Source organism: Nannospalax galili, unplaced genomic scaffold, assembly GCF_000622305.1.
Source record: "Nannospalax galili isolate Female #2095 unplaced genomic scaffold, S.galili_v1.0 scaffold564, whole genome shotgun sequence".
Lineage (NCBI taxonomy): Eukaryota > Metazoa > Chordata > Mammalia > Rodentia > Spalacidae > Nannospalax > Nannospalax galili.
The window spans coordinates 276,301-296,247 of record NW_008350327.1 but is presented as its reverse complement, the minus strand read 5'-3'; the positions used below and the strand labels follow the sequence as shown (position 1 = coordinate 296,247).

At 44.1% G+C, this 19,947-nt stretch overlaps 1 gene segment (V, D, J or C); it reads left to right on the top strand.

Annotated features, from left to right (window-relative positions):
* The first annotated feature begins 994 nt into the window (after positions 1-994).
* LOC103745607 lies at positions 995-1,496 on the top strand. The segment is given in 2 exon segments: positions 995-1,053; positions 1,174-1,496. Coding segments are annotated over 2 exon segments (378 nt in total).
* Positions 1,497-19,947: the final 18,451 nt, after the last annotated feature.

Here is a 19,947-nt window from a genome sequence, read left to right as displayed (position 1 = left end):
GACGGACGGTTAATGGAAAAGATAGATGTGAGACATATCTTACTCAAATTTGCTGAAGTTTTATGGGAATGTACAGCTTCAACATTTATTTATAAAATCTTGATGTATGATGGAGACTTTGCTGACTCTACATACAGAAAGTGAGACTTGCTGCTGAGTTGCGGTGATGTCTCCAGTTACTGCTGTAGAGTGAGATTAGAGCGTCTTTTGTAGTACGTAGCAGTGCTTTGTGAAAGTAATTATGTCTGTCACTGCTAGGGAAGCTTTTATGCTGATGATCTGTGGAAAATAGCAGCAAATGACAGAAAAATAGCGGAAAATGCAAGACCTCAAACACAGGAAAAGGTGCAGTCTGTTTAGTCTGTGGATGTGAAGAGAACTATATCTTCATATGGTGGGGGAACTGTGAGTTACGATGCTGGGATCAACCTGTGCATTCCTGTATCTTTCTGCAGCTTACACTATAGTAAATATGGGTAAAAATACTGTTAAAATACACTTTTGAATTCATTGAAAGTGCTCCTAATAAATGCCTCTTTAATTTAAGGAAATGCTTATTTCAACAATACTTTTGAAGGAAAACAAAGTTTTTTTTTTTGACGAATCAGTATGTTTGAGTGAGTTAAACTTTTAAAAGCCTCATGCTCTATAGTTTGCTCTCTGACAAAAGTATACTCATATTTCCTCATTACCCTTATATTTCCTTATTATATTCAAACAGTGTTTATATCCTTTAGAAATTTCAAAAATAAATACCAAGCTTTTCCAACAACTATAAGAACTTGAAATACATTTTCTGGCAAACAAATTGTTCCCTGATCTGATTTGGGGCCATATAGGGACATTAGGCCTCTGCTAAGTTACTGACTTAAGTCATTCCTATAGCTGAACCAGCCCTGACCAGTCCCTGATGATTTGCATTTGGTGACGGCACAGCCCTGGGGACTTCTTCATATGCTGGCCACACCCTGTGTAGTCAGCTGCAGCCAAGACACAACATGGACATGAGGACCTCTGCTCAGCTCCTAGGGCTCCTGCTGCTCTGGTTCCCAGGTAAAAATTATTACAGTGGGAATTTAAAGTTGCACTGTGATTCGTGTTGAGGGGCACACCGGGGAGGTTCTCTTTTATCATGCTTAATTATATGAATGTTTATTATTTTTCCACTCTTAGGTGCCAGATGTGATATTCAGATGACCCAGTCTCCATCCTCCCTATCTGCATCTCTGGGAGACACAGTGACTATCACATGCCGGGCAAGTCAGGGCATTAGCAATAACTTAAACTGGTATCAGCAGAAACCAGGTGAAACTACCAAACTCCTGATCTACTATACAAACAGATTAGAATCCGGAGTCCCATCGAGGTTCAGTGGCACTGGATCAGGGACAGATTATTCTCTGACCATCAGCAAGCTGGAGTCTGAAGATGCTGGAATTTATTACTGTCAAGAGGGTTATAGTACCCCTCCCACAGTGATACAAGTCATAACATAAACTGCCCAGAGAAGCAGAAGTGTGAGGCTGGGCTTCCCCAGCTGCTTCTCCTGGTGAGTTGCCCATTACAACTCTTTTTTAGATGCAGCCAATATATATAGCAAGCTCACTAACAATTGTTCATCTTGATATGAGGCTAAAGATGCTTCTCTCCATCCTAAATATCTTTCCTCATCTTCATCTCAGAGATTTAGAACACCAATGCCTTTATGTTTTAAACATAGGACACAGTGATTGCATTTGAGTTGTCTGAGCTTCTGTCGTTTGTGATTAATACAGAAAAGTAGAAGCTGGTCTATGTGTTCCAAGCACAAATTATTTAAATACAGAAAGCTAGTCTTTAAGCTACAGCATTTAAAAAACTGGAGTACATTGTTGGGAGAAGCAGACATTAAAAAGAAAATTCCTTGATTTATCACATAAGCTACAGTACATCTGTTGGAAAAGTAGAGGCTGCCTAATCATAATGCTTGCTCTGTCTAGAACTCCCAGCAGGGGGGCATTGATTCGCTCAGCAGTCTACAGCACTTCACATGTGATTCTGCACATCTCCCCTTGGGTCGTTGGTCTGTTTACAAGTGTCAGTGAATATTGAACTAGTCCCATATGCCTTTTAATCTCACAGGAAATCATGCTGGAGAAAAGGTTTGTGGTAAAATCACTTCCAGAAGTAATGGTGACAATGAAGGGTTGGTTTTCTACAACCTAGTTTTAAGTGCATACCAACTGAGATAACAACAGTAATCTCTAATCCACTGTGTTGTTTTTCAGAAATCAACTGATCCTGTGTGAGTGGATCTGTTCATGGTTCTATGTATTTCTCTGTGTGTCTGTGTGCACAGGCAGTACACACTGAGCTAATTACTAGTATTACAAGAAGAAAAATTATGTCAGAAACATAATACAAGGTTTCTAGAGCAGATTTTCTTAGCTGTGTTTTATTTGTATTTCTATGTAAATCTTTCACTTAATTTTATAAACTTCAAAAATTGATTTGGAAATTTAATTGAATTGCATTGAGTTTATATGTAGAATAGGAAAAAATTGAAATCTTAAATGTTATCTACACTAAGAACATATTAGTGTATATATGTAAAGAAATATTCTTTATTTACTTTCATGTACTTTAATATGTAAGGAAAATTTCCATATTCAATTATGTAGGGAGACTTTATTTCTAAATATTTATATTTATATTCCCTTTAGGAATTTATGTAAAATGTTTATTAGTGAATGTATATATAATTTCCTTTTTGCATGTCATTGCATTGGGTGTATCTGTGCTATTGTTTTAAATACAAATGGTAATAGTAGGTACTTAAACTTTTCTGTAACCTTAGAGGGATGGAATGCTTGACATTTTATCATTAGATATGATATTTGCCTGAGTTTTGCAGGCAGTTCATAACAGTAAGGCATTTCTGTCATTATGCTTGCCTTTCTGAGAGATTTATTTTGAATAACTGTTGTTCTTTTAGAATGATTTTTCAGATATAATTGTATAGTTTTTCTACCTATGCCATATTGATGAATTATATGGATATATTATATAGTATTGAATTGGCCTTTGTCTTGTGAAATACAGTCAACTAAGTCATGATGCATTATCTGAGAGAAAAAAGAGGAAGCAGAGAGAGCTATTTTAAAGTAAAATTTACTTTATTATTTCCCAATATATCACTGTCTCACCTCATTTATAAATCAAAGCAATTATGTCAGAAAAGGCATTTTGAACAAAATTTTTCTCTATGTATGTTAGAGACTTTAGTGTTGACACCTGCTAATCACTTGGAGGAGCCATGCTGGTCCATGTTTATAATGTTCACTCCCCCTTTCCCTAATGGCAACTGCAATTCCTTCTCTCTCTCTCTCTCTCTCTCTCTCTCTCTCTCTCTCTCTCTCTCTCTCTCTCTCTCCCTCTCCTTATTTATTTAGCTAGTTAGTGAGTGAGTCACTATTTGAGAAAGGGGCTTTCATTAGCCTGAGGCCGCTGAGCTGGCTGAAGAGCAGGGTTCCACAGCCAGGGTTCCACCTCTCTCTGCTTCCCCAGCACTGGGATGGCAATCAGGTGCCACTACAGTCTTTTTGTTCCTGTTTCTAGTGTGAGTTCTGGACACCATACTCATTACTTATGGAGATCCTCATGCTTTCGTGGCAATCATATTACACCTGAGCTGTCACTCCATCCCAATTCAAATTATCTTTAGAATGAAAATGGAATGGAGTTACAACACAATATTGGGAGGAAGCCTGGAAAAACACAAATATCTGGGGATAATCCACAAATTTATTGTTAAATGAGGTCAGGGAAGCAATCGAAAGGGATATTATGAAATATTGTAGCAGAAAAAGGTGCATCTGCGTGGCTTATATTGATTCAGAGTTCTCAGAGAGATTCAGACCCTTCTACAAAATAAAAACAACTCTTACCTATGTAAGAGCTGAAGCATCATTCTTGCTGCAGGAATCTGTACCACCTGCAGGTCAATGGATTAGACAAAGGACACTGACAAAAAAAAAAAAAAAAAAAACCAAAAAAAAACTCATCTAAAGAGGTGCAACCAGAGAGCCAGAGAGCTTTGGACTGGAAATTTACCAAGTCTCCATTTGGTAGACCAGCATTCCTTCACAGTTCAAAAATCAGAGAATCTGACCATGATGAGTCTGAAGTGCCTCTGCTGATTACTATTTCAGTGAACACAGGACACACTCTGTGCAATAATTAGTAGTCTGGCTGTCCTGATTGCTCATTCTATAATGATGCTGTGTCTCATGCAAGAACTAGGCACACATGGCTATATAAATTTACACTGATATTAAATTACCATTTAAATACATCTGTTTCTACTGCTCAGTGACTATATATACATCATGGTTAATGGTTACTATATTTTATGGTTACATGTAGACTTCTTTGCAGAAGATCCTTTTAGAGAGTACTATTTTAAAATCTTACTTTGATCATTCACAGTTCAGGGCACAAACTCACCGGTTGTTGGTTAACATGCTTGGGTGGTTTCAACTGCTTCCCCAACTGATACAAATACTGTGGTTCTCAGAGTTGGCTACTGCAGTGTTTTCTGGGATGGGAGGGAAGTGGCTTCTCTGAGGGATCTAATCCATGAAGCACTGATTCTTGCTCCAACCCAGCCCAGTATGCCTGCGGTTCATAAGGAATGCTTGCTAAAAAGTACATCAGTGGCATCTCACATAGAGTTCAATATTGTGTCTTCAATTTCTTGTGATTAAGATTATTCTAATCTTTCTAAGTCTTTCTTTCCTGAGTTGGGTTTTTTATGCTAGTCTTTTGAAGTAAACTAGAGGAGTGAATTATTGAGGTGAGTAATTATTTTGTGTTTCTTATAGAACCTCATCGAGTGATGGATGCACTATGATCAACTTCTCTAGTAACTATGAAGAAGCTCACATCAGAAAGGCTCCTAGGGATACAACCTCCAAAATCCAATAACATTCAAAGGTCACATACATAATGACAATTAGATGGTAGAATGACCCCACCATAAATAGACTTGCTCAGTCTTAGACTAATAAGAATGTAACAGGTGTTAGTGTCTCGTTAACAGTAGTCCCACAGGCTTCAACAGATTCTCTGGTCTGATCAAGGCATTGTGGAAGGAGCTACATGGTAATGAGATATTCAGAAAAAATCATTTTCTGTTCAGTGCTCTGCTGATGGAAGCCTGGCTCCTTTGGATTCCCTGGGTTCCCAAACATGTCTCTTAAGGACTGAATTATTTCTCCAATTTATATGATGAAGCCACCCCCAATTTGGGCATATTCAGAGAAATTGTGTCCCCAGATGTTCTTTGGACTGAGTTCATCTACTAGAGCATGATCAGCCTATCTAGTATAACTCCCTGAAAGAAGAACAACTCTCCCTCATTTATCAGTGAGCAGCTGCCAATAGTTCCTCAGCTAAGGTTGGGGCTTCTTACCCATTTCATCAATTCTATGTTTGGCTTTTGTCTGGATTCAGTTTGCATTAGTCTTTTGCATCTTGTCACTACTGCTGCAAGTTCATGTGAAATTTATATGGTGTGCTTAGAGGTGTCAGTATTTCCTTGAAGGTATTTGCCTGTTTGGTTTCTGATCAGAAATGTATAAACTGAATGAACTAATTACTTCATCTTAATATGTGCATGCTTGGGTTATCCCTCTCCTAGGTACCAGTGAGGTTGCTGTGTGGAAACTCTCTCTCACTATGGTTCTCATGTCCCAGGAAACAGGGTCACCATCCTTTGCACAGCCAGCAAGAATATAGTGGTTCTCCATCTTGGTAAAAGTAAAACCAGGTCTGGATTCAGAGCTCCTTCTCATTACCTTGGCCCTTGAATATGATGCCTGCCTCTGGGACAGATACTTCTCTGACTATCAGCTTGGTTCTGCAAACTGGAAATCAATTAGTCTGTCTTTCCCTCTCTATCTGCAGTGAGTACAGTAAATAACATCCCACCTATCTGTATGCAAGTAGGCCTAATGAAACTCAGTGGCTCATACACATAAAAATGACAGAAAAGTAGGAAGGATAATAGGGTAAAAGAAGAATTTCAGCAGGAGAGGGAAAAGGGTTGAGGGAGAAAGAGTGAAAGGGAGTGACAAAACTTTATATACATGTATGAAACTGTCAAAGAAGAAATAATTCATTTTAGAAATGAAAAAAGAAATAAACTGCCCAAGAAAAGTCACAATTAAATAATCAACAATTTTGATGTCTCTAAGCTCCCATATTTAAACCTTTCTCACACAGAGAGCTATTTTGGATTATCTTTTAAATCTATAACTTTGTAAACCAAACATTAAATGACACACAGATGAACTTATAAATCAGTTTTCTAAACCCAGAGGAAAAATAGACAATATAGACTCATAGACTTCTTGCTTTTCTGTATATTTGTCCATAAAAATCCTAGACTTAGATTTGGCAGGTGTATCAGTCCATAAAACCTTATTCTGCTTCTTCCACACTGATAAGGATGTTGATTTCTTACCCCATTTCAAGCCTTGCTCTTAATTTACTATTCACTCTATCTTCTGAGGTAAGCTCTCCATATCCTGACTCATATCAAGTGTAGAAACATGTCAAGAAGATAAGGAAAACATGTCTGTAGTTTTAAGCTAATGTGGTCCCTAGTAAATGGAATCAAAGAGAAATTAATTGAAATGTTAAAGCCAAAGTCACGGAAGCATCTGCAACTCTCATACATTCTTGGTGGAAAATTAAAATGGCCTGGCCACTTGGGGATAAAGTCTGGCACAGTTCTAAACATATACTGACAGACCCCACAATTTGTGTATTTTCTCTAGGTATGTGAAGACTTGTGTTCATGTATCTGGTACAATAATATTATAGTTCTTATATATGTGACAAACCAAGGAAGAAACATCCCAAATGCCCATTAACAGATTAAGAGTAAGTTAACTCATTGCTAAAGAATTAAGTAGAATTTAACAATAGAGACATTATTTATACACAGAACAGCGTGAGTGAACATTTAAATAAACAATTATGCTCCAAAATGCAGTCAGCTAAAAAAGCATGTATGGGTATATGATTTAATTTAAATGAGACACAAGAAAAATTGTAGTCAAAAGTATTTAAGGATTTTCCAGATAAAGATTAAAAGGGGCAGGAGAGATGGCTAAGCAGTAAAGAGCACTGGCTGCTCTTGCAGAAGACCAGGGTCAGGGTAGTCCAAGAGACTCCCAAAATAACACAGGCTATTGCCAAAGCCCTTGATTACCTACAAGAACTTGAAGGTTCAAGTTGCCAAGGAAGAAAAGCAATCATACTGACCTATTCTCAAGACAACAGGAGGCCTGTTGACGTGTTCCCACATCCTGGGCCAATTGCCTTTTAGTTTTAGAGGCTAGAGTCAGCCTAGACTTCAACATGGCATAGCTATCATCAAGAAGGTGCCTTATCACATTCCCTACTGGTTCTATGGACATGAGTCAAATCCTGGACAGGAGATTATATTATCCTCTTAGGACCATACTTTTTACTGTATTAACTCAATGCCTAATATATTTAGTCAGAAAATTGATCAGACAAGGTCTGACTGTCAGGGCCAGGAGTAGGAGGACTAGAGGCCCAGCTAAGGCCATGAGCAGGGTGGTGAGCCATGGAGACTGGGAAAATAAAGATTGGTACCAGTTGTCAGACTTGTGCCTTTTTTTCTCTCTTTCCTTTATGTTATTTCTAACTAATGCTAAGCTCTCCCTGATTATCTCAGTTTGATTTCCATAGAAGCATCAGGTCTCTCCAAGAGCCATACAGATACCCCTCATTTCATGAATATAAGATCTGGGCCTCTGTGATTTTGTAACACTACTTCTGCTACAGAGTCTACCTGATTTTCAAATCTGAAGAGGGAATTTTCTAGGGGGTCCCAGGTCCATGTCTATTTGGGCACTAGGTTCCTTGAAGTCTTTATCTCCTACAATTAGGGCAGAGGTATCGATGTTGACTGAACCTGCTATACCTGCCCCCACCAGGAGTGGGACAATGACCGCACTCCCGCCCCCTTCCTTCTGGGTAATCCTGGATCTAGATAGAGGTGCTCCCATCCTTCTTCCATACTCTGTGTGTACACCTGAGGTATAACGTGAGCCAGTATAAAGAGCGGATCCCTCCTCCTTGACCATCAAACTAATCAGAGGACATACATTTAGTCAGTTCTTTGTGCAAGCCAGCCAGGTAGTTTCAGGAGCATGGAAGAAAAATCTCTGTTCCACACCTTCAGGTTATGCATAAACTACTGCTGCAAAGTCCCTAATAGGGGGAATCCCTCAATGTCATAGTTAGACAACATGATACAAGTCCCTTGCCCTTGTAGGTCCCCTAAGGTGACTCGGGGGTAGTTCTAGTCACAACCTATCTGATCCTTGGAAAGAGTAAAAGTCTGATTTAGTTCAATTCCTATATAGTAAGGGGGTTTGGGATCTAAGCACAGCTAACAGTCCTGACCCAAGTCTGGATCTGTAGGGTTTAAGATAATAAACTTTTGCTAACATCCTTAACATTAGGGTGCTGCTTTCAGGATTTTGGTCTGTGGTGACTGGGGCTATTTTTCCTAGTGTGACAAGTGTCACCAAGGTCGTGAGGAGATGGTGGACTGTAGGTTTCTGGGGTACTGGTAAATAAAGGTTCCGGTTTGGGTCAATGGGCCAGGGGTCCTGGGGTGGATGCCTTTTCTGTATGGTGAATTCATACCCAGGGTCCCTCCCTAGCTTATCCCCCAAGTTCTCCCTCTCACCCAATAGTGGTGACCTGTAGTATTCCAGGCTATGATCTTGATGGTTAGGGGATTACAACCACCAGGGGAACAAGTCTGGGGTGTTTTCTGTCTGTCTATCCAGATGTAGGGGTCTGTATGCCCCCATGAGGATTCTGTCTCACAACCCCAGGCTGCACAGTGGTATGGAAAATGTCTCTGACAGGAGGACTTGCCATGTGGAGGACAGGCATAAAATTAGAGGGTCTGAATTCCCTTCTCAAATTTTAGGTTGCCACAGCCTATTGCCTGATACCTCCTATATCTACCACAGGGGTACCATAAGGTTAAATCCATGAGGTTGCAGAGGTCTGTTTGGAAGGTGGGTTGACTGTTGTCATGGCCACAAGGACTTTCCCATCTCTGTTCTTCCTGAGCTTCCATTCCCAGGCTTGTGGGAAACGAGGACTATAATCAATTCCCTTGGGGATGAAGAGAAAATAAAGCATAGTTATAATAATCAGGGAGTTCATGTCAGTCTTATCTTTAAGGGGTCAGAGAGCCAAGTAACAGTCTACTTTCCATCTTCTTCTGTAGCCTTCTTTAACTGAGTATGATGAATCCATGAGGAGATCCCAGCCACTTTTACTGCTGTGGTGTAGGAAGGATCACAGGATACGGCCCTTCTAAGTTGGTTCCAGGGTCTGAGCTGGAACTCTGCTAACCCATACCAAGTTGTCAGGTTGGAACATGTGCAGCATTCTGAGTCAGACTGAAGACCAACTCCTCGGACTGTCTGGTGGCTGGCCCCCTGGGCTGGTTTCAGCATGTGCAATGACTTGAGAAGGGACTGATTAGTCATTTCTATTTTATGTGTGTCTCTCAACTTGGGGAGGATAGGTGGTGGCCTCCTGAACATGATCTCTTAAGGGGTGAGTCCTTCTCTGTATGGAGTACAGCTGGCCTTGAGAAGGGGAAAGGGGAGGAGGTTGGCCCAACTTTCACCTATTTCTACAATCAATTTGGTCAGAGTTTCCTTTAATGCCCTGTTCAGTCTTTCTACCTGTGATGAACTCTGTGGCCTATAGGCACATTGTAACTTCCAATTAATATTTAATGCCTTTACCAAATTTTCAGAAATTTTGGCGGGGAAGGCTGGACCATTGTCAGACCCCAAGATGAGGGGCAAAACAAACCTAGGAACTAGTCCTTGGCCAGTTTCTTTGTCATTATGGAAGTTGTCTCAGTGTAGGTGGGATCGGCCTCCACTCATCCAGAAAATGTGTCTACGAAAACCAAAAGATACTTGTACCCAAAGACAGTTGGTTTAATTTCAATAAAGTCCAGTTCCCAATGTTCTCTGGATGTGTTACTGCAAGTGCAGATTTCTTCTGGGGCTTTCTTCCCTCCTTTAGGATTCACTTGGGTGCAGGTGGAACATCTGGATATAATATCCCTTCTGACCTGATCTAGGTAAAGGATGTAATATCTAGTCCATGGAGTTCAACAGTTTTTGTAACCCCTTGGTGAGTTGCTTGGTGGAGTTGGGTCACCAATTGCCTTCCCAGAGCTGCTGGGAGAATGGGTCTTCCATCTGGCAATACTGACCATCCCTCTTTTCCATGTTTTGCACCCTCCTGCTGTGCCCATGTCTCTTCTTCTGATTTATAGATAGGTTTGTGGGATAAACTTGGTTCTGGCATTACAACCACTGGTTTGAGGGCCACCTCCTGGGCAGCTAAGTCAGCTGCCCTCTTATCCTGTGCCTCAGGGGAATGCCCCTTCTCATGTCCTCTTCAATGCACAATGGCTACTCTTTTGAGTAGCCATATGGCTTCTAGCAGGGCCAAGATTTCCTCTTTGTTTTTTTATCACCTGCCCAGCCATGGTGAGGAGTTCTCTTTCTCAGTACAGTGCCCCATGTACACGAGCAGTGGCAAACTAGAACAGACTGTGTGTATACACAGTGATAGCCTTCTTCTTTTCCCACCTGAGTGCTTGGGTCAGGGCTACGAGTTTAGTTTGTTGGGCAGAAGGTCCTCAGCTGAGGAACTAGGCCCAGATAGTCTGGTCTTTTGTGACAAGTGCAGCCCCAGCATACCGGAAACCATTTAAGACGAAGCTGCTCTCATCATTATACATTACCTCATCTGTCCCTGACAAAGGGACGTCACTCAAGTCTGGCTTGGTGGATTGATTCAGGTCTGTCACTTCAACACAGTCTTGCAGAGACTGTGCTGGATCATCATCTGGAAACAGGTTTGCTGGGTTGAGGGCTGAAGTCCTATAAAACCTTATGCCAGGTTGATCTAGAAGGAGTGCCTGGTAGTGAGTCACCCAGGCATTTGACATCAATCTTTCTGGAGTTCCTCTGAGGAGGACTTTAACTAAGTGAGGAGTGGTCAAAGAAGTTCTTGCCCCAAGATCAACTTATCAGTTTCTTTTACTAGTAGGGCAGTGGTAGCTATTTCCCTTATACAGGCTGACCAACCAGCTGTTACAGGATCTAGTCTTTTAGATAGGTAGGTGTCCTAGTTTGTTTCTCCATTGCTATGACAAAACACTCTCACCACTACCAACTTGGGGAGGAAAGGGTTTATTTGTCTTACATCTCCCGGGTCACAGTTCATCAGGGAGTCCAAGGGAGGAACTCAGGGCAGGAACCTGGAGGCAGGAGGTGGAGCACACACCATGGAGGAACACTGCTTACTGGCTTGCCCCCCTGGCCTCTGCTCAGCCTGCTTATGCAACACAGGCCCATCTGCCCAGGTGTGGGACCACCCACAGTGGGCTGGGCCCTCCCACACCATTCAACAATCAAGAAGCCCCACAGATATGGCCACAGGCCAGTCCAATGGAGGTAATTCCCCAACTGAGGATCCCTCAACCCAGCTGTGTCAAGTTGACATTAAAGCCATCTAGCACAGCAGGCCACAGGCCATTTCCATGACCCCAAGGTCTGTGTTAGAGTTCCTTTGGCAATGCCAAGAGTCTCATTCATGAACAGGTGGAATGTTTGATAATGGCTGGGAGAGCTGGAGCTGGTGGAGACATAAGGGCCCTTTTTAGGACTTCAAATTCTTCTTGTTCATTCTCAGTCCATTCTAGGTTTTGATGCCCTCTAAGGCTGGCATACAAGAGTTTTACTATTTCAGCAAACTCTGAAATCCACAATCGACAATAACCAACTTCCCCCAGGAATTCCCTTACTTGCTTTTTTTCCCCCCCAGGTGGGAATCTGCAGAATTGCTAAAAGGTGGCCCTGAGACAGAGTGTACTTTCCTCCTTCCAGGTTGTACCCGAGATAGGTGACACAGGCCATGCAAAGCTGAGGCTTCCTTGCTGATACTTGATACTACAAGGTCTGGAGGGTCCCCAAAAGTCCCTCAGTGGCCTTCCTGCATTATGCTTCTGTCTCAGAGGTGATGCGGAGATCATCCCCATATTGGAGTAGGGTACTTTCTGGATGTTTGTGATGAAACACCAGGACGTCTGCACTCAAAGCTTCATTAAATAGAGTTGGAGAATGCCCAGTCAAATGCAAAGAGGGGCTGGCTGACAGGTGCCAGGGGTAGTGAGAAGGCATCTTTCAAATTCAAGACTGTATAGATCTGTTTTCTGGGCATATGAGGCTCAGGAGAGGATAGAGGTTCAGGACTGTAGGGTGAATAGTCTCAACCCTCTTATTAACCTCTGTGAGATCCTGGACAGACCAGTAGTCTTGAGTCTCAGGCTTCAGGACTGGGAACAAGGGGGTGTTCCAAGAGGAACGGCACAGAACAAAAATCCCTGTCTCTCTTAACCTGTTTATGTGCTTGGCTATTCCCCACTTTACCTCTCGACTCATGGGATAGTGTCTGACTCTCACAGGGATTGCCATGCTCAGCAACTGGATGATAATTTGGGGTCAGTGGGTGGACCGTCCTGGGAAGTTATGTTCATAGGGAACAGTTGTTGCATATCCTACCAGCACATGGGAGGCTGGGCATCTTTACCATCAGTTTGTACTGATTTCAGGCGATACTCTTCAAACAAGCGGACAAGTTACCAGAATCCTAGCTGGGATTGGATCTGAGCCTAGAGAAAGACTTGTCTCCATTTCCCCAAAAGAGATGGTGGCACCCCACACATCTGTTCTTCTAGCCTTGGACACAGGCCTGCTTTTGCTTCTAGCAACCCAGATCTCTTCACCAGGCTCTCAGTCTAGATTCACCCACTGCATCCTGATTTCCTGCACCCAGACAAGTTCAGCCCTCCAGTCTAGTTTCTTACAGCCTCTATAGGCTGTCCCCACCCACAAACTGCCTTTGGACTCCTGAGAACAGCCTTCTACCCTTGCTCCCCTCACCTCCAACCTGCCTGGGACCCACCTTCTTCCATGGCAAGTCTGGCCTTCCCACTGAGCCTCGACTCCCACAACCTGAGTAACTTCACTCTCCCTTCCCCCACAGCCTGTTCTCCCTCTAGCCTTGGCCACAGGCCCATTTTTGCTCCTAGTACCCCAGATCTCTGGACTACCCTCTTAACTCTGGGAGGCAGTGAGGTTTACAAATCATGCCTTGTCCATCCCCCTACATTGGAACCACCTACAGCCTCTCCCACTGCTGCAGCATTAGGCTTCCCTGCCCTCTAGTACAGGCCACTTTTGCAGACTGTCTGAGATTACTTGAATCCAAACTCCACCTAGCAGGCTTCCCAAATTCTACTGTATCTGCTGAATATTGGGGCCCAGACCTTAGGAGGAAGCCTAAGAGCACCTGATCCTCATCAGACTTGGGCCTCTGGGGAAACACTTGAGTAGCTGGACTAGAGCCATCTAGCCTCTTCAAGATAATATCAAAAGAGCGAACCTGAAGCCTAGACCAACCAGCTTTTCAAACCCAATAAGAAAATAACAAAGGCACATCAACAGAAGCAGACTAATTCAACAAAAGGCTTGAGTCTCACACCAGAATCAGAAACAAAAAGAAATCCACATGCTAAAGTCACAAAGAGAAAATAATAACATGGAAAAACAGAATAATGTGTCTCCACCAAGCACCAATGGTCTTACAGAAGAGTTCTACAATGAGAATCCTATAGAGATATCCCAGGACCCAGGAGCAAGGGATGACAGGACTGACCATGTGGGCAGGGGAGTCAGAGCAGCCAGGCAGGCAGGTGTGGGCTAGCTCTCTCTAATGGCTCACCCATGGAAACCTTGTTATGACTTTTACTTCCTCTAGATAGTCAAGGTCCACTGTCCATCTTCTCAGCACTCTGCTAGGGCCAGCAGCTGGGCAGATCCAAAGGCCTCACTAAACCATCCAATTGGTAGTAGGGAAGGCAGTGTGTACAAAGGGCAGGGACTTAATCAATGCAAGCTTATGACCTGCAGTTACTTGGAATTCTTCTTTCATGAGGAATAATTGCAGTCTTGATCACCATCACAAATGTGGTTCAACAGGTTATCCACAGGGTAGGCACATGCTGAGCAGTGTAGCACATGCAGCCCTGGACATCTTAGGCTGAATGCCACTTGTCCCTCTAAGGAGTTGGGGGATGTGAACCACTTGGACTTTTATAAGCAGTTAGCATGCCAGAGTCTCATTGGCTATGGGAATGCACCAGAAAAATCACCAAGAACAGGGAGCTATTGTTATGTTAATCCTCTTGTGTCCTGGCTGCCTGAGGTTTCTCTTGTTGAGTCAAATTAAGCCTCAGGCTCCACTCCTGGTGGTGCCCTTCGATTAATTCCTTTAAGCTTCAGCTTTGCAACCACACTCTCCCCAATAAAAAGGCTTTGGTCTCGCAGAAGCTGCTGGTGGGTCATGGGAATAACCCCAATGCATCACCAGGCAGCATCATTTATGGTTGGAAATCTCTGAACCTCTCACTTGACTTTTGTTGTTGATTAATGAAAACATTCTTGGCAAATGCTGTCATCTTGCATTGGTTCAAGAACTTCACTTCTAGCAGGAAATAGGAATGACTCTGGTAGGCCATGGTTGGCCAACCGTCCCTCTTAATCATGGCATCAGCTCCAAAAGCCAACAGAATAGAACCTTCTAGGCAGACTCAAGCCTGCTTTGAACACTAATTTTTTCAAAGTAAATGCTTTGCTAAGAGCATGAGGGGGCACTAGAGGCAGAAACCCGGGCAGGCAGTGACTCATCTTGAGACAGATTGGTGAAATTACTGTGGCACTGGCACCAGACTTGCCCTCCAATGGATTGTTGTTAAAGGATTTAAAGTGGACTCATTCCTAAGAAAGAGTCCTCTACTGTTGTTTTTCATCACTACCTCCCCTGATCAGGAGTGGGTAATTTGTAGGCCTCCTGCCTTCCTTGGAAGTGGTAGCTGTTTCTCAGTCTCCCTTTCTGGAATGGAACTGTGATTCCCTGTCATCCATTGTCATCACGGTAGGCTCAGTGACTACCATAGAAAGTTGATAGGACAGACGTGGGAAGACATTGGAGGTTATCTAGAGTCACCAAAGCTCCCTGCCCTGGAGCAAGAAGGGAGTTCACCCCAGTTGGTTTTGATCTAATAAATGCACGTACACCTCCCCCCCCATGGCGGGCTCAGCTCCCTTCAGTATGTGTTAGCTCTAGAACTACCACAGTTATCCAAGTAGGAGGAGCCAGCAACTAACTGATTTAATGAGCCATTCGCAGTTTCACTATACCAGTGGGCACTTAAACATGCATGTCTTAATCTTTGAGACAAGCATGTGCTACTATCAGGATCAACCAGGTAGGGGTGAGGTTGAACCCATCAGTTACTGCCCTGCAGGAGCAACAACCCCTTGAGTCGGGATCAGGGATGACACAGAGGAAGCCAGATGGACTGGCCAGCATGGCTGTCACACCTATAAATGCAGAACCACACCAGTCAGGCACCAGGGACTACACGGAGACGGGGCCACAGCGGGCCGCAGCAGAGATGCTGTTATGCCCAGATCTCATGACCCCCAATTACCACCAAGAAGTCCAGAGTGTATGCAACAGCAAAGAGCCTTTATTTGGGCTTAAGCTCAGGCCCTCAGATTTCACCAATGCAGCGGATTTGTACTGAGAGCCCTGAACCAGGGTAGGCCAAGCTTTTTACAGGGAGTTTTGCTGAAGTCCACACATGCCAGATGCACTTTAAAATGATTGGATGGTCCTATGTTCTGAGTATGGGGAGGATTCTTATTGGTAGGGGCTATCTTTAGAGCATTGGAATGTGCTGATATCTTTAGGGCCAGAAGATTCTGTTTCTACCTTATAAGGCTTTTACATGCCAGGGCTTGCTTAATCTATGGCTTTGAGTGTGTTGGGGGGAGCAACTGGAGATTTACAACATGCCTGGGCTTGTCTGGGCTTGCCTGAAACAGCTAGCCAAAATGGAGTCAGTGTATTCTGACTCTTGCATTTTGACTCTTCATTCCCCCCTAGAATTATGGCAGGGGTTAAATCTTTAAGCCAAAATTACAGAAGCAGAAAGACATGGTTAGATGAGTCAGAGTCCTACATTTCCCCCTCTCCTAGTAACTAGGGAAGACCCAATCATGGGTCTGGGTATGGATTTGCTAGTCACTAGTCGGATGTGGGTGTGATGAATCCAGGTGGCAACTCTGTCTACCTTTACCACAGTTCAGGTTGTCAGGAGCACCATGTACGGTCCTTTCCAGTGAGGTTCTAGGGTCTCTCAGCAGGGTCTGCTAATGTAGACCCAATCGCCAGGCCAGTAGTTGTGCAGGGTAGGAGGAGGAGCAGTCTCATAAATGGCTTTCAGACGGGGCCACACATCCTTGTGGGCCTGTGCCACAGCCTCAAATGCCTTGTGGGCATGTGCCACAGAATCAAGCAATTGATGGTTATCAAACTCAGCAAGCAATTCAGCTTTTAAATTGGGGAGGATGGGAGGTGGTCTTCCAAACATGATTTCATATGGAGTTAAACCCAACAGATGGGGGAGTTCTGTACCCTGTATAGGGGAAAGGGAAGGAGAGCCATCCAGTCCCTGTCAGTCTTCATGGTTAATTTAGTAAGGGTCTTTTTTAGGGTTCTGGTCGTCCTCTCTACCTGTCCAAAACTCTGGGGCTGGTAGGCACAATGTAATTTCCATTTTGTCCCCAATACTTTTGCTAACTCTTGTGTTACCTGAGAGGCAAATGCTGGCCCATTGTCTGAGCTCAGAAGAGCTGGCATACCATACCTTGGAAGAATGTCTTCCAGTAGCTGCTTGGTGACCATTTGTGCAGCCTCATGCTTGGTAGGGTATGCCTCAGTCCATCCTGAAAAAGTATCTACCAGAACTAAAAGATATTTGCAACCATATTTGCCAGGTTTTATCTCTGTGAAGTCCATTTCCCAGTGGGGTCCAGGCTTGGAGCCTCTTAACCGGGTCCCCTGTTCTTTGGGAAAGTTCTCTGCATTTATCAGCCTGCGGCTAAGATATTTGGAGGCAATTGAATCAACATGTGATCAGAGGTTCAGAACCTTGAGGTGAGCGTTTCTTAGGAGATCTTCTGTCTTTTGAGTACCCGGGTGGGCGGCCCAATGGATGTGATTGAGAAGGTCTTTGGCTAAGTTACTTAGTAGGATAATCCTGCAGTCACCTGTATGCCACCAGGCATCAAACTTTTGGGTCATTGGAAGTTTGTATATCAGCCTCAGGTCATCCTGAGAGTAATCAGGTTGGTCTGGTAGCACAGGTGGCCCTGTCCACCAGATGGACAGCCAGGACTGGGGAGGCTTTCCAGGGCTGTCTGCTTGGCAACCTGGTCTGCTTTCTGGTTTCCCTGGGTTATAAGCGCATCTGTTTTCTGGTGCCCGGGGCAATGGATGATAGCCAGTTTCTTGGGTAGCCATAGGGCAGACAGTAAGTCTAGGATTTCTTGTTTATTTTTAATAGTCTTTCCTTCAGCTGTGAGCAGTCCCCTCTCCTGGTAGATGGCCCCATGTAAATGGGCTGTGGGAAAGGCATATTGGCTGTCTGTATACACATTCAGTTTTATGTTCTTGCCTAATTTAAGAGCCTTGGTCAAGGCTATCAGCTCAGCCCTCTGGGCTGAAGTTCCTGTAGGTAGAGCCACTGCCCAAACAGTTTCAGTCTCTGTTACTACTGCTGCCCCCACATACCTCTGTCCATTCTGCATGAAATTGCTGCCAACAGTAAACCAAGTGGCTTCTACATCAGGAAGTGGCTGATCGGTCAGGTCTTTTCTGAGCCTGTGTACTTGGCTCAAGATCCCCGTGCAATCATGCAAGGACGTGTCCAGGTCTGGATCAGGCAGCAGGGTGGCTGGATTGAGGGCTGTGCTCAGGAGGAAATGAATCCTTGGGGGATTAAGAAGAAAGATTTGATAGTGAGTCATTTGGGCATTGTTCAACCAGTGGTCGGGTGGCTGCTTGAGAACTCCCTTGATGGCATGAGGGGTTGTGATACATAATTCTTGTCCTAAGGTTAACTTGTCCGCTTCTTTGACTAGAAGAGCTGTGGCTGCTATAATTCACAAACATGGTGGCAACCCAGTGGCAACGGGGTCCAGTTTTTTTTGATAGATATGCCACTGGTTTATTCCAGGGCCCCAGAATCTGAGTTAGGACTCCTTTCACCACCCTCTTCTTTTCATCTATGAAGAGATGAAAAGGCTTAGTAGCATCTGTAAGTCCTAGGGCTGGGGTGGCTAGGAGGGCCTGTTTGTTCTTACTGAAGGCCTCTTCCTGGACCTCCATCCAAACAAAGGGCTCACTTTCCCATGTGATTTCATAGAGGGGCCTCGTCGATTCAGCGAATCCTGGGATCCACAGGCGGCAGAATCTTACTGACCCCAGGAACTCCCTCACTGCCCTCCGGGAATGAGGGGTGGGTATTTTCAGCACTGTTTCTTTCCTGGCTTCTGTAAGCCACCTTTGTCCTTCTTTTAATATGTATCCCAAATAGTTAACCTCTCTCTGGCATATTTGGGCTTGCTTGGCAGATACCCAATATCCCAATCTACCTAGGGTTGCCAGGATCTCTAGTTTCCTGCTGACACTGTGAGGTGTCATTAGCAGCTCTCAAGATGTCATCCACATATTGTAACAGGGTGAGCTGGAGGTGTTCCAGCTGGTGCTCACCCAGGTCTTCATGAAGAGCCTCATCAAACAGGATGGGTGAATTTTTGAATCCCTGTGGCAGGTGGGTCCAAGTCAGCTGCCCATTGAAGCCCATCTCCTGGTCTTTCCATTTGAAAGCAAAGAAGGGCTGGTTCTCTTTGGCCAGAGGCAGGCTAAAGAAGGCATCTTTCAAGTCTTAACACTGTGTACCAGTTTCTGGAAGGTGGTAAGGAACTCAGGAGAGTGTAAGAATTAGGTACCACTGGTTGAACATCCATAACCCACTTCTTTACCTCTTGCAAGTCCTGCACTGGCTGATAGTAGAGGCCAGTTTTTGATGTAACCTAAAACTCATCTTCTAGTCGTTGGGTGAGTACTTGGATTGGGTGGCCTTCTTGATCAGTCAGTTGGGCCCCACTAGAGGTGAAATGAATGTGGGCACTCATTTCTCTGAGCTCAAGGATTTGTACCCCTCCTCAGGCCCTGCCTCACCCAACAGGTTTTTTCTGGGCAATCTTTTATCTAGTGGCCCATTCTTTTGCAATAGGCACAATTGATTCTTCTGTAACCTCGGTCACCCTTCCCGGGGTTTCCTACCTGGGTCTGCAGAGAGGAAGCACAGTTGATGTTTCTGCTCATCAGGCGACCTTGTGGTCACAGCCAGAAGGATCTTAGCGAAGTCTCGGGTCTGCTTGGCACTAGCAGCAGCTGCGGCTCGAGCTTGTTTGTCTTCCAGACTTTCTCTGTGGTTAAAGACCCTCTCTGCCACTGCCAACAGCTCCAGGAGTCTTATCTGACAATCTATCTAGTTTCTGTAATATGTGCCTAATGTCAGGCGCTGACTGGTTAAGAAAGGCCAATGCAACTGCATTCTTTTTTTCTGGTGCCTCTGGATTCATGGGTGTATAAGAATGGAATGCCTCAAGGATCCTTTCTAAAAAGTCTGCCAGGGATTCTGGTTTTTTCTTGCTGCACATCGCTAATCTTAGCCAAATTAGTTGGGTGCCTTGTGGCAGCCCAGAGGACCCCCCCCATTAGAGTCTGGTGGTAGACCAGGAGACTCCCTTACCTTCTGCCACATTGAAGTCCCAGTTTGGTCCAGCTAACAAGAAGGCTTCATCAATCAGTGCCTGGTTGGTGGTGGGATTC